The sequence below is a fragment of the Epargyreus clarus genome, unplaced genomic scaffold (assembly GCF_041222505.1).
Source record: "Epargyreus clarus isolate Ecla_fem2 unplaced genomic scaffold, WU_Ecla_fem_2.2 ptg000012l, whole genome shotgun sequence".
Classification (NCBI taxonomy): domain Eukaryota; kingdom Metazoa; phylum Arthropoda; class Insecta; order Lepidoptera; family Hesperiidae; genus Epargyreus; species Epargyreus clarus.
In genome coordinates, this window is record NW_027332220.1 from 2,025,703 (window position 1) to 2,039,638 (window position 13,936).

At 35.9% G+C, this 13,936-nt stretch overlaps 1 protein-coding gene across 3 annotated transcripts in view; it reads left to right on the top strand.

The window, feature by feature from the left end:
- The first annotated feature begins 2,843 nt into the window (after positions 1-2,843).
- LOC140746081 (probable beta-hexosaminidase fdl) overlaps positions 2,844-13,936 on the top strand; it is a 55,691-nt gene continuing 44,598 nt past the window's right edge. For 2 of the 3 annotated variants that reach the window (XM_073078081.1, XM_073078079.1), the window contains exon 1: positions 2,844-3,026. In XM_073078081.1, the coding sequence (XP_072934182.1) occupies positions 2,966-3,026 (61 nt within the window). In that variant the 5' untranslated portion in view covers positions 2,844-2,965. The remainder of the gene's footprint in view (positions 3,027-13,936) is intronic. The other variant, XM_073078080.1, reaches the window with a different exon arrangement.

The window sequence follows — 13,936 nt, forward strand, 5'->3', positions numbered from 1 at the left end:
AGGTAACTATAAATGTACATTCAATTTATAATTAAATTAATTGTTGAGTAATTGTGTGAGATATTTGTTTATTTGAAGTAAGTCGCCAACCCCAAATTTAGAAAGAAGGATTTGAAATACTAGGATAAGAATATGACGCAGTAATAAAGTAGCAGTTGTTAAACAATTAATTATTAAATATTTTGAATAAAATTATTCGACGGTAAAAATAACATAACGTAAGGATTTTGAAGGTGGCAGAATCTTTTATTTATTTATTTATTATTTATTGACCATATTAAAAACAGTATGGTGCAAAAGGCGGACTTAATGCTAAATAACAGTATCATCCAGTCAACCTTAGGGATATGCAGAAAAATTGAAGGCGGTACAACTATACTAAAAAAATGAAAATAATAAATAGGAATAAAATAAAATGAAAAAAGGAAGAAAGGAGAACATGAAAAAAGAAAGAATGTGAGAAAGAAAGGGAAAAAAGAAAGAAATAAGATATAAATAGATGAGAAGTAAATACATTTTAAAATAAATTACTACGTGAAAATGAAGAAAAATTGTGTAGACACCATATCTAATGTGGAACTAAACTAACTTTATGTTAAGACTCAAGAAACACCACCGCCATCTATTCGCCTATTTCTGCCTAGTAACTGCAAGTGTGAGCGCTACTGCGTTCTAGTTTGAAAGGTGTGGTAAGGAAGACATACTTATACTAAGCATTAAAGCAACTTTGCCATCAGATAGCACCATCAGATCACGCATCAGATTGATTTCAGGTAGGATGTAGTTGCTTTCTTTGTGTGGTGGTGTTTCGCGCTCTGTGTAAGTGAAAAACATAAACACAACCGCCATTTTGTATTACATTTACTGAATTCGAAATTCAAGTTATAAATGATTAGTAATCGGCTAATAGATCTACGCTGACTGTAGTACTAGATTTAGATAGTGCAAATCATTTTTTTCCCAGCTGACACCAGTTAACGATTTATCACCCCCGAAACCCCACACCTCCATCAAAGATATATCTAGATTGACAGACGGGTTCGGGATTACGTCGCAAAAATGCGGACAAAAACTTGGAATCGCTTTTATGGTCCGCCATTAGTGTCACATACACTCACACATATTTCATGCACACACATCTAAGACACACACATTAACCACATAATTAAATTAGGCTACATAACAATTTTATGTAATTAGATTCATATACAATTTCTAATGCAAATCAAAAATTATTTAACCCGGTACCGAAATAAAGTATTTTAAGTCTCTTAAATGTTAATTTTATTTTGTAAAGAGGTACCAGTAGTAACAAATCTTTAAAGATACATAAACACAAAAAAATAACACATATCGATACCTTAATTCGCAAATCAGCCAACTCCACTTTTTGTCAAATTGTTTTTTTTTTATTTGTTTTGATTTCGTTCAACGCCATTTACTATCAAAATAAATAAAAAAAACATTTTGACAAAAAGTGGAGTTGGCTGATTTGCGAATTAAGGTATCGATATCCCGATATCGTCGTCAAAATTAAAAATATTTTAGTCAAAATGTCTAGCAGAAAAATATTAAAAGTATTGTTTTTTTTAATATCAATAATGTACCACCACTTCGCAAGGTATTTCGTTATTGAGAAGAAGCGGCGAAAAAAACTATAATGCACATCTTTAAAAAAAATCATCTACAATGCTAAAAGAACATTTATGGAGCTGGTGTTATTTTAGACCACAGAGTTTTATCTGTCAAATAAATAATCGCTTGCTTTTTAAAACGAATAAACTTTTTATACAGCGTTTGTTAAATATCCTGTAAAACAAAAAATAAATTCAACTTGAAAAGAACTTGGTTTTTGATGTCTGTTATGATAAATTAATAAGGCCCACGTCACACTTACGTATGAAACAAAACTTAATTCATATGTCCACCTGCATTTACAAATCATAGATGGATCGATAATAATTACAGGCTTTCTTTGTGATTGAAAATGCGGTGTCTAACGTCACACCATGAAGACACTAATGGCTATATTATATAAAGCTTAAGCCTTAGGTATACGCATAATCTTTTCATTGTGCGTAATATCTCTAGTAAGATTTGGATAATGGAATTTCGCTTAGCATTAATCATTTACATTAATTACGTAAGTTAAACAAAGACCTAATAAAGTAGTATGTGGCAAAATTATTTATGGTTTGTTTAATTTTATTGTTTACTGAAGTAATAGAGAATTTTATATACGAATTGTATAAGTTTAAAAATTTTAAATATTAGTTTTTATGTAATTTATAATTTATTAAAATATATTCGCTAAGAACATGCAAAAGGTTACACTCGGTAGATGCTGGCATTAAATGCATAATATGGATAAGCTGTACACAAAGTTTACAAGGATTTTATGTTTTTATTTAAAACCTGTCTCGTTATTATATATAAATCAACCAATATTTCGTCGTATAAACCAGAATGATTAGACTCTCTAAAGTAGTTCCAATGTTAAACTACTATAAAGATAAAAAGCCAAGAATACGCGTCACATCCTAAGCGTAATTAGACAAACTCAATTAATATTCCAAGATTGGAACTCACTAACGAACAATGAATTTGAAATTTCAATTCAACGAGCAAAAACTCAATATAGAAAACGTGAACAATTTTTATAACGGAAGCAAGGCATGCATATGTGGTATATTATGTTTTTGCACAATATGCTGTAAATCTAATGTTACAAACAATGAGACTGTCGACAAAGGTCGTGTACCTCCGACCTTATATTGTCTCTGCTGACCATAGAGTCTACCTTTCACTCTTTTTTCAGTTCTGCCAAAATTTGACCAGTAGTCGCAACGCGACAGTTTAGCGTAATTGCCAAAATCTCCAGTGGTTCACAATTGTATCAAAATCGTCAGTTTACGTACCGGTGGGTAGCGATCGTCCTCTGCGTTCAGGAGATCACCAACAGAAGATGCCTTCGCCTGGGTCGCGAGATGCTTCCTGCTATTCAGGACATACGAGAGCTCGTCCAGGTACCTTAGCGTCAGATTAGCCATTGCAACACACTCACAAAACACTGAACATTTACTGTCACTTCACTATTGTGCACGTAAACAATTTAATCACTACAACACGCACGTCCACTTCCATCCATTGCCGGAGCGAGACTGAGGTAGTAGGTACATTGTCGCCAGCGCTTACCGAGCGCCACATTCGAGGTCAAAGATTAATACGCGGCAAATAATTTTTAATAGACTAATTCCGAATGTTTGTGTTATTTCGCTAATCTAATGAATTCGTGCTCATCCAAGATTATTGTTAAATATACATACGTCCGACCGTAAGCGCGCGGTTCGTTTTGTGATATGATTTCGGCTGCTCGCGCTAAGGGTTTCACGTTCGAATCACATGCACCTTTAAGTTTTCGAAGTTATGTACATTTTCATTAATTTACTAAATGTCATATATTCCTGAGAATACTCTAAATTTTCGTTAAGATTTGTAAAATCTACCAATTCGCATTTTGCGAATTCGCACTTGGTAAACTATAGTTAATAATATAATAGGGCATAATATATTGGGCGCATAAACCGTTCCCATCTTGCCTCCTCTGGAGACCTGAGCCCAGCAGTAAGAAAGTGCTTATGGTCGTATGGGTGGGTCAGCTGTTACATTACCTTGCATTTGGAAGCTGAATTCACTACTGTTTTGTTGTGAAGATTGTTTTAAGGTTTGTTTAGTTCTCAAAGACCATCAGTTTATTATTGATTGACTTTAGCTAGGATTTCCATTATTTTTTCTAGTCATTAAAACATTGTTATTATAAGGCTAAAAGTAGGGTTAATAGTGGCATCGCAATCACGAGCGGGTCTAGAAATGTAAAAGGGGCGTCTAACTCCGATCTCTACCAGTCACCAATACCAAGATTGAATATAGAGCACCACGATGCAGGTTACTTCAAGCCTAACCAGTTCAGGACAGACTAAACTGGACTAAATTCAGGAAGAACTCTAATCCCATTTGGAGTTGTTTTAGATGTTAATGGGCAGCGGCCACTTACGATCAGATGGAGTGCATGCTCGGTGCCTACTTCAGCTTAATACTAAACAAGTATCTCTTATATACCAACGGCTTTAAAGGTTCAATTTTAACGACTGCTAATAAAATTACTCGTACTGCTTATGACGTCTGCAGTATTGATTAAAACGGCTTATTGCAAGCGATTTGCCAGTGCCACGGAGCTATAAGCACTATATGACTTAACCCAGTCAAGAAAAATCTAAGTTAACAGAAAATGTCAATGCTCAAAAAAACAATTTTACAAAATGTACGTCACAAAAAATGATAAAAATTCATTCTAATATGCAACCTATATTTAGGAAGTATGAAGTAACAAAAATCAGTTTGCGAAACCCCCAAAAAATCTAGCTAGACTAATAATAACGTTATGCTGTTTCAAAAGCGCAATAATGTTGAAATACAAATATACATCGTGACAAAACTCGAAGCGAGAGTAATCTTGCTTAAACGGACCGACGGAGGCACAAAAAATGGGACGTTACAGATTATGCTACTCTACACAATGTAGAGTGTAGAGACTAGAGTAGTGTAGACACATGACTTAGAAGGCTCTAATTAGGCAATTACCCGGATCATGGTGATTTAGAGGTTGTGATACTTGTGAAGATAAGTACCTAAGAATAGTCCGCGTAAAACTGCTAGCCCGCTTTGAACATAGAAATGAATCGCGTCGCCATAGCAAATTGTATGACTACCTGCTCGCAACAACTTCGAGCGGACTAGCAGTTTGGGGCGGACTATATAGTGAATTATTTCTTCTTTTTAGGGTTCCGTACCCAAAGTGTTAAACGGAACCCTATTACTAAGCCTCCGCTGTCTGTTCGTCTGTCAAAGGGCTCTATCTCCTGAACCGTAAAAGATAGGAGCTTGATTTTCTTACTGAGTACATGAAATGGGTATCAAATAAACAGGTTTTCCAAAAATACTAAGATAAGGACTTGTTTTTAAAAACGTTTTCTAATATTAATTTATTTTTCCGCGACCTATAATCATAAGAACTGATAATGATAATATTATGTCTGCTGTTTGTCGCTTTTTTACCATAGTATAACACCTGCTGCAAATACTCTACATCCACCCAGGGTTGACGGGTAGAGAAGTCATCAGGCATTATGTTTGCCTTGCCTTTTTGTACATTTCTTCACACAGGTGATGCAATAAATTTTAAATAAATAAAAATTGAGGGCGCTAGAAAATTCTTGATTCTAAGAATGGGCGAACAAAGTTTGAGAATCTCTGGTAGAGTAAGACACAAGTCTAGATGCGAGGTGACACAGTCGTGTCGCAACATTTCCTAGTGCTTACGTAAACAATGGAATGGAAAGAGATCAGACATCTCGCTGTAACGCGCTCGTAACGGTGTGCGCATTTGTTAATGTTGTCGTGGTTATCACGGGTCTCCCCTCAGAGTGGGAGGGATTAGTTGTTCATTGCACTAGCAAAGTGCAAAGTGCGAATTCTTTGAAAAAAGAATCCTTTGAGATTGTTTCATAATGAAATATTTGTAAGATGATAATACTCGTTTCACTTTCTTGTTTTTCAGTCATATTTTACTCTTACTACGTCATCTTAAACACATTATTAGCCCACAGCTGGGCAAGGGTCTTTTCAGAGTCTAGAGGGATTAGACTCTAGTCCATCGCATTGGTAGACTTCACACAATATTAAGAACTTTTTCAAATTCTCAAGCGTATAGATTTCTTCAAGATATTTTCCATCACTGTTATAGCAAGTGATAATTTATTTCTAATATGCAAATTCTAATTCAAATTTGTAAAATTAGAGGTGTTTTACTGTAGTCAGCTAAGAATAATTACTTAGCCTAATGATGCATTTATATCAACATCAATCGCACTTGTTAGACACGGTCTGCGACGAAACAAAAGTAAGGTTCCGTATAATGTGTATGAACGTACTGGTATTTATATCTTAGTAATGTTACAATTTTTGTTTTTTTTTTTTATAATATAGGAGTAGCTAACGAGCATGCAGTCCACCTGATGGAAGTGGCTACTGCCGCCCATGGACATCTGAAATCAACCCCAGATGGGATTAGATATTCCTACCTGAGGTCGGCCACAGATGCGCCGCTACCCCTGAGGACTAAGCTGGATCGCCTCGGAAAAGTATGTCTCCCTTACCACACCCTTCAAAACGGAACACAGCAGCGCTTAACACTGCTGTTATTAGGTAGAAATAGGTGTGGCGGTGGTGCCGCCGGAGTCGAACCACAAAGCGTTCTACCACCTACAATTTTTGGTCCTTAGCTTGCAGAAATCTGAGGATTTTCTGAGCGCCATTTTCCTTTTTGGATGTCAAGGGAGGGTTTTTGTAAAGCTAAATATAAGTTTGTGTGGTTGCAATTCTTGTCCCTCCGTTGCCATCTTGAAAAAGAGTTTTCAAGCTCTATCAGGCAAACTATTCATCGCATCATAATTAGAGTCTCAAATTGAATTATCTACAACTTACTATAACGTTTTACTCTAAAACCAAAAATGACAAAGTTAATAACGAAACCCTTCAAAATATTTTACAGAAAAATATGATTTTGTCTGACATAATACATTCAATGTTTGTAGATATATATTGGGGCCGTTCTTGCATTCGTAATCTAAGTAAATCTTTTATATAAAATTCTCGTGGCACAATGTTAGTTACCGTACTCCTCCGAAACGGCTTTACCAATTTTCACCAAATTTTATATGCATATTCAGTAGGTCTGAGAATCGGCTATCTATTTTTCATACCCCCAAGTTATAAGGGTTTTTCACCCTTAACATTTTTTTATTTATAGGGCAACACAACGTTTGCCGGGTCAGCTAGTATTTGTATGTATGTTTGACACTGTTGTTCAATGTTTGTAGATATAAATGTGAGCGTTCTTGTTATATTTAACTATTTTATTATAAGTATTTTAAAGCCTGTTTCATATATTATTTTGTACTTTTTTATTAGGTTAATATTGTAAATAATTAAATGTAACTTGTTGAAAATAAACTAAAACAAAAGTAGAAGTAATTAAGTTCTTGCATTCGTAACGTAAAAAATAAAATATGTATAAAATAGGTGAGTAAATCAGTTTCGCCCACTGAATGTTACCAAACAGTTACATATCTCGACGACAGTGTAACTCCTCTGATTATTTCACGATAAAAACCGCAAAATCGTTTCACAATAAGTTATAAGGCTGCTCACAGACGCGCGGTTTTGATATCGGCACGCTTTTTAAGACGCCATTCAATATAACAATGATTTAATTATTACCTTACCCACGTCGTTAAAAATAACACATTATTTAAGACATTAATATATGTCTCCGGACTGCTAGGCATACTGAGTTCGTTGGATAACCTTGGTCAAAAATACGCTTTCGTCTGTATTGATATTTTAATGTACAGTTATTTCTCTTTGTTCTTAGTAGGCACCTGTCTGTTTTATTATAAACTAGCTGACCCGGCAAACATTGAACCGCCTCAAAATCTATTTATCAAATATATTTCATATAAAATATAGCCTATGTTACTCGTAGATAATGTAGCTTTCGAATGATGAAACAATTTTTAAAATCGGTCCAGTAGTTTTTGAGGCTATTCATTACAACCAAACAAACAAACAAAGTTTTCCTCTTTATAATATTAGTGTAGATATTTATTTATTTCAATATGCACTATATATCATATTATTATGTCATATTCAGGTCGCACTTTTGAAGTTGGAAAATATTGAACGTTTACAATGCGTACAACATATTGATAGAATTTATCCAGTTGAAAAAAACGCGCGTCTAAAACGCCTAGTTTGCAATCACCTTAACTAATTATCACCGCCTCCTCTGATTGTTATCTACGAACGCTAGCTGTGCCAATTCCACTGTTATTAAATTAATTAACGTGACTCAATCCATAACTTGTTAATTTTGGATAAGATAGGCTTAAGACGTAACCGTTGGTATTTTGTTAGTTGTCTGTTATTTCTTGAGCCAGAGGTATAAGACCTGAATTTCAGTGCAGGGTTCTTATCTATTAGAAGAAAAAGAATTATCTATTATCTTATAAGAAGGAATCGAAGGAATCAACTAAGCCATATAGCAAAATTAAAATCTGTTGCTTTCCATAGATAGACGACCAAATAGTCTATTTTCTTTATAAAGTTCCAATTGAAGTTCCAATTGAAGTTGAAATAGACAAGCAGATTTCAACGTATGGGCCTATATAAGGAGAGGGGGGACTTTTGAGTAAGTAACTTTTTATGGTTAAAGACTTTATTTTTCTCTTAAGAATATGGACAATACACTTACAGAGAAAACACAATCTTAAAACTATTATATGCCTCCTAGCGTAAGTAACATGATAATAAATAAATGATAGTATAACAATAATAAGTATAATTATTATTTTATATCTAAAGTAAAAACAGTTTTTCACTGCAATATTCGTATAGCTGCTAACGATGCCACCATTTTAAAACCTCCCCCATGTAACAAAAATCACCGTAGTGATATGACAACCAAAGAAATTGCGAAAAAAAATGCTAATCAGACGCCAAACCGACTTCTTCCAGTGACTGTCAAAGTACACTACCATTTTGCGTTGACAACTTTGACTTACTATAGTTACGATATTGTAAACATAGTTCCCACCACTTCTCCCTTAATCTACCCTGAAACACAACTTTTGACTAATGAAACAGTCACTATAATTACTATACTTAACTAAGTTTAGAAAAACCAACTATTAGTTGTTCTCAACCTAGTTCAACCAATAGTTGGTTGTTCTAAACCTGTTCATTCGATGCTATGTTACGTGACACGGAATAAACTAACTGTTAACTGAACGTCACTTTTCACGATCGCACTGGTATGACGAAGCATTTTTTTTTATAATGTAAGAGTAGCAGACGAGCATGCAGTCCACCTGATCGTAAGTGGCTACTGCCGCCCATGGATATCTGTAATCAACCCGAGATAAGATAAGATATTCCTACCTGAGGTCGGCCACAGATGCGCCGCCTGAGGACTAAGCTGGAACGCCTCGGAAAAGTCTGTCTCCCTTACCACACCCTTCAAACCGGAACACAGGAGCTTCTAACACAGTTATTACATCTAAGGGGATTGAAATTAGAAGGACTGTAATATTTGTGGTTCGATTACAACGGAAGATTTACTCATCGTTCGATTTAAACTAATTGTTGAAGGCGGTAGAACCCTCTGTTGTCCTACTCCAGCGGCACCACCGCTGCGCCTATTTTTGCCTAATAATAAGGATTAAGCGCTGCTGTATTCTGGTTTGAAGGTTGTGGTAAGGGAGACATATTTTCGCATTTAAAGCGATATGTTCTGTAGCCGATTTCAGGTAGTAATATAATCTTATCTGGGGTTCCCTTAGTCTTTTCTCTTGTATTATAAAAACAACGGCTCGGTCACGCCTGGCTGCAATCATTCTTATATTCCACTGTAGGAGGTGAATTTTTCAAACCTGAAGTTTCGAGGACAAACTCAGCTGCGTTTTATATTTTAATGTCTTAGAATTTTTCATCTGAAGCCTTCTGGAGGATATCTCTAATCAACCATAGAGGATTTTAGTCTTACCGGAACACAAATGCCTTAGTATTGGTACCGTGGACTAAATTGGAATGTCTCGTGTTAGTGACTTTTCTTCACCAAATTGAACAACGGGCCACGAAGGGTCCTGCAATGTTAGACGAACATGCAAAAATGCTTCCATTATTATCAGTGCAATTAGTTTCAGCACGCGATTTCGCAACCACCAATAAACCGTCATATGCTATACAAGAAATTAATACGCCATTGTACATGCCCGCAGTGTTCTTCGTTTCCGCTTGCTTTCACTGCGCCTGCGCATGCGTCGACAGACGGGGAACTACATACAATACGCACTAATGAGTCTAAAGACTGATGGCAGTTATTAATTATGTAATAGCATCTATATCTCGCAGTGATAGCCTAGTGTTTTTTTTTTTTTTTTTTTATAATATAGGAGTAGCAGACGAGCATGCAGTCCACCTGATGGTAAGTGGCTACTGCCGCCCATTGACATCTGTAATCAATCCCAGATAGGATTAGATATTCCTGTCTGAGGTCGGCCACAGATGCGCCGCTACACCTGAGGACTAAGCTGGAACGCCTCGGAAAAGTATGTCTCCCTTACCACACCCTTCAAACCGGAACACAGCAGCGCCTAACACTGCTGTTATTAGGTAGAAATAGGTGTGGCGGTGGTGCCGCCGGAGTCGAACCACAATGGGTTCTACCACCTTCAGAAACCTCTTTCGATTGAGGGGTTCGAGGTTCAGATCCCAGGCATGCACCTCCGATTTTTCAAATTTATGTGCGTATTAGAAATTAAGTATCACTTGCTAAACGGTGAAGGAAAACATCGTGAGGAAACCTGTATACCTGAGAGATTTATAAAAAAAATATCTCAAAAGTATGTGAAGTCTACCAATATGCACTTGGCCAGCGCGGTGGACTATGGCCTAATCCTTCTCATTATGAGAGGAGACCCGTGACGATGATGATGATGATGATGATGGTCTATATCTCGTACTTTATCATATTTATAGATCCATTCATTTACTGTGTGAACTGAAAGTTATAAAGCTTATGGGCCAACATTTTTAATCTTCTTGACTTAGTTACGGACTTTTTGCCTATTTAATCCGTCAGAAAAAGTGAAATATCGGATCGATCTTATCATATCTTATTTTGTTTCCATCATCTTCATCAACTCATTTCGGTTCTACTGATATTCTAATCTTGTGTCTCTTAATAAATTAGAAGGGTTTAGGCCATAGTCCATCACGCTGATTAAGTATCATTATTAATACTCGGCATTTGACAATTTCTTTATAGTACATATTGTCAAGTTTTGGCAAAAAAATTCAATTTGGCAAAGAGTTTCGGAAAAGCCCCGTACCCAGTAGTAGGACGTACGCAAACGTGTTGCAGAGATGCTAGCACTGCTTGATATTTCTGAAGTGTATAATATAGAACTCAAAACATGGTAGTGGCAACATAACCCCTCTGTACGTCATATAGTCTTGTGCCAGCGTAATTAATCGCAATCCGTCTCGTTGTAAATGATCGTACGTTACGACACGTCGCGTGCGCAGATCCGAATGGATGTGCGCTTGCGCAACTTGTTTGATCGCTCGTTGTTGTTTGAAGGTGAATAACATGAAAATATATCAAAATATTTTATGCAGTCTGTAAGGATACTTTAGAAATTTATATTTGATCGTTAATAATGAACTATCTCATTGCAAGGTCTTTCGTTTTTGGAGAAGAAAACCCGAAGGAAGAACACGCAACTGTGTGTTACGGAACTTCCATCGGCGAACAATAACTTTCGGATTACACATATTTATTGTACTTAAGGAAAAGCTCTGCTGTGTCACATCTTCTTCTATAGCATTGAAATAGCGATGCAGGATGTTTATTCTCGCTTGAAATGGCCCAGCAGCAAAATTAATGTCAGATGTTCCAACTTATATTATAAAAATCGCTCACTAAGCGATCCAGGACCGACGTCATAGCGTCCTTCCGAATCGTAGAAGTTCCAATTAGCCACTGACGGTCTTTAATCCATCTCCCGACCGCGACCTATGTTGCTTAGTCGTTTATATTTTGTAAATCGGTAAGGAGCGACACAGACAACAAGTTATGCGTGAGTCATATTTATTAGCAATGAAATTTTAATAGTACCCTTAAAGACAGCTTAAGGTAATCATAAAACTTGGAATAATATCATTTTAATTGTCTGTTTTTACGAGAAAATCGTTCATTATACGTTTTGCGCAATCAAGTAGTGGTAAACTGGATTATCGTTTTCCTATTCGAGTTATTATAATGATTGCTCAAATTGGTGGTTTAAATCTTGAAGCGAGATCTCTAACATGCTTTGTGGTTGCAGTAATCATGATGATTGCACTTTACATGCCGAATGTTTGTGTTAGTACGATATTTTTGGAAGTGAAACTTATTTGAAGATCTATTGTGATAATTGTAAAATAACGAGAAGGTGGTAGAAGCCACTACTGTCACACCTATTTCTACCTAATAGTAGCTAAGCGCTGATGTGTTATGGTTAGAAAGGTGTGGTAAGGGAGACATACTTTTGCGAGGCTTCCCAGCTTAATCCTCAGGGGTAGTAGTGCACCTGTGGCCGAACTCAGGTAGGAAATGTTATCTGGGGTTGATTACAGATGTCCATGGGTGGCAGTACCCACAGTTGGCATTATCAGGTGGATGGTATGCTCGTCTGCTACTCCAATATTATAAAAACAATATAAATAATTTTAGTCTAAAATCATATATTATGGAGGGTTTTACTACCTTCAAAATAAGTAATTACTGCCCTCTATGGATATCTGAAAGCAACTCCATTCAGGAACAGGGACAGGGTACTCAGGGTGTACCTGAAGCTGATACAAAAAGTCTTTATGCACTTTTTTTGAAGAGTTAATAATAATAATAATTTTCAGACTCTCCCTCTCCCTGAGAGCTTATTTGGGGAGAGAAGAGTTCATTCCCCGATCGCCGCTACGCTAATTTGATCTATATTTACGCACATTATTATATGCATATTATGTATTTAACTTTTGTGTGTGTGTGTGTGTGTGTTTGTGTGTGTGCGTATGTGCGTGCGTTCGTGCATTCGTGCTTCGGAGTTCCACACACTTGCACTGAAACGCAGAAAAAAGTGTGACCTACCCGATTGTTTCGCACCGTTTCTACCTTCGTATTATTACGTCGACCACGAGATAATTATTATAAATACATATACACTTTGTTTAAGAGATCGTGTCATAATATTATTACGATCTTTAAATTATTACATAAATTACTCGTCGAAACGGCTCAATGCTGTTACGGAATCTGTTATAATCTACTGAGTTATGTTTATACAGGTTGATTCAATATTATTTTATGCTTACACCTAGGTAATTATTTTAAAAACAAGAAAACGACTGCTTAACGAGTACTTATTATAAAAACCAAACATATGATTGATTTTAACAATTAACGTTACACTTGTTACTCTTTCAAGTCAAGTACAATTGGCGTAGTAATGCAGTTTTTATCCACGGTACATTATATTTTTAAATTGTGAAGGAATATAAATTGGATATTAACAAGTAAATATATTTTATTAAATGCAACAAAACCTTTCAAATTACCCTTTCAAATCAATTCAAGATCCTTACTAATATTATAAATCCGAAAGTAACTCTGTCTGTCTGTCTGTCTGTCTGTCTGGTTGTCTTTTCTTCACGCCTAAACCACTGAACCGATTTTAATGAAATTTTGTACAAAGATAGTCTGAGACCCGAGAACGGACATAGGATAGTTTTTATCCCGGAAATCCCACGGGAACTAGGGATGGCGATTTAAGATCGATTAATCGGAGAATCGATCATTTGGACCAAAAAGTCGATTATTTTAATCGATACCCTTACTAATATTATAAATGCGAAAGTAACTCTGTCTGTCTGTATGTCTCTTCTTCACGCCTAAACCACTGAACCGATTTTAATGAAATTCTGTGCAAAGATAGTCTGAGACCCTAGAATGGACATAGGATAATTTTTATCCCAGATAGCGATCTTAGATCTATTAATCAGAGAATCGATCTTTTTGACCAATAAAGTCGATTTTTTAATCGGTCTCCAGTAATGGATCCTACCGTTTGTGGGTCTTTTGGCATACTCTAAATAACCATGAGTTTAAAAATATAAATTCTTGCAATCGGAGACGGTTGCAACATTATATTTGTTTATATAGATTTATTAGGATTATATTAGGGGTGGCGATACTTTCCGAAAAAGATCGATTTTTGAATCG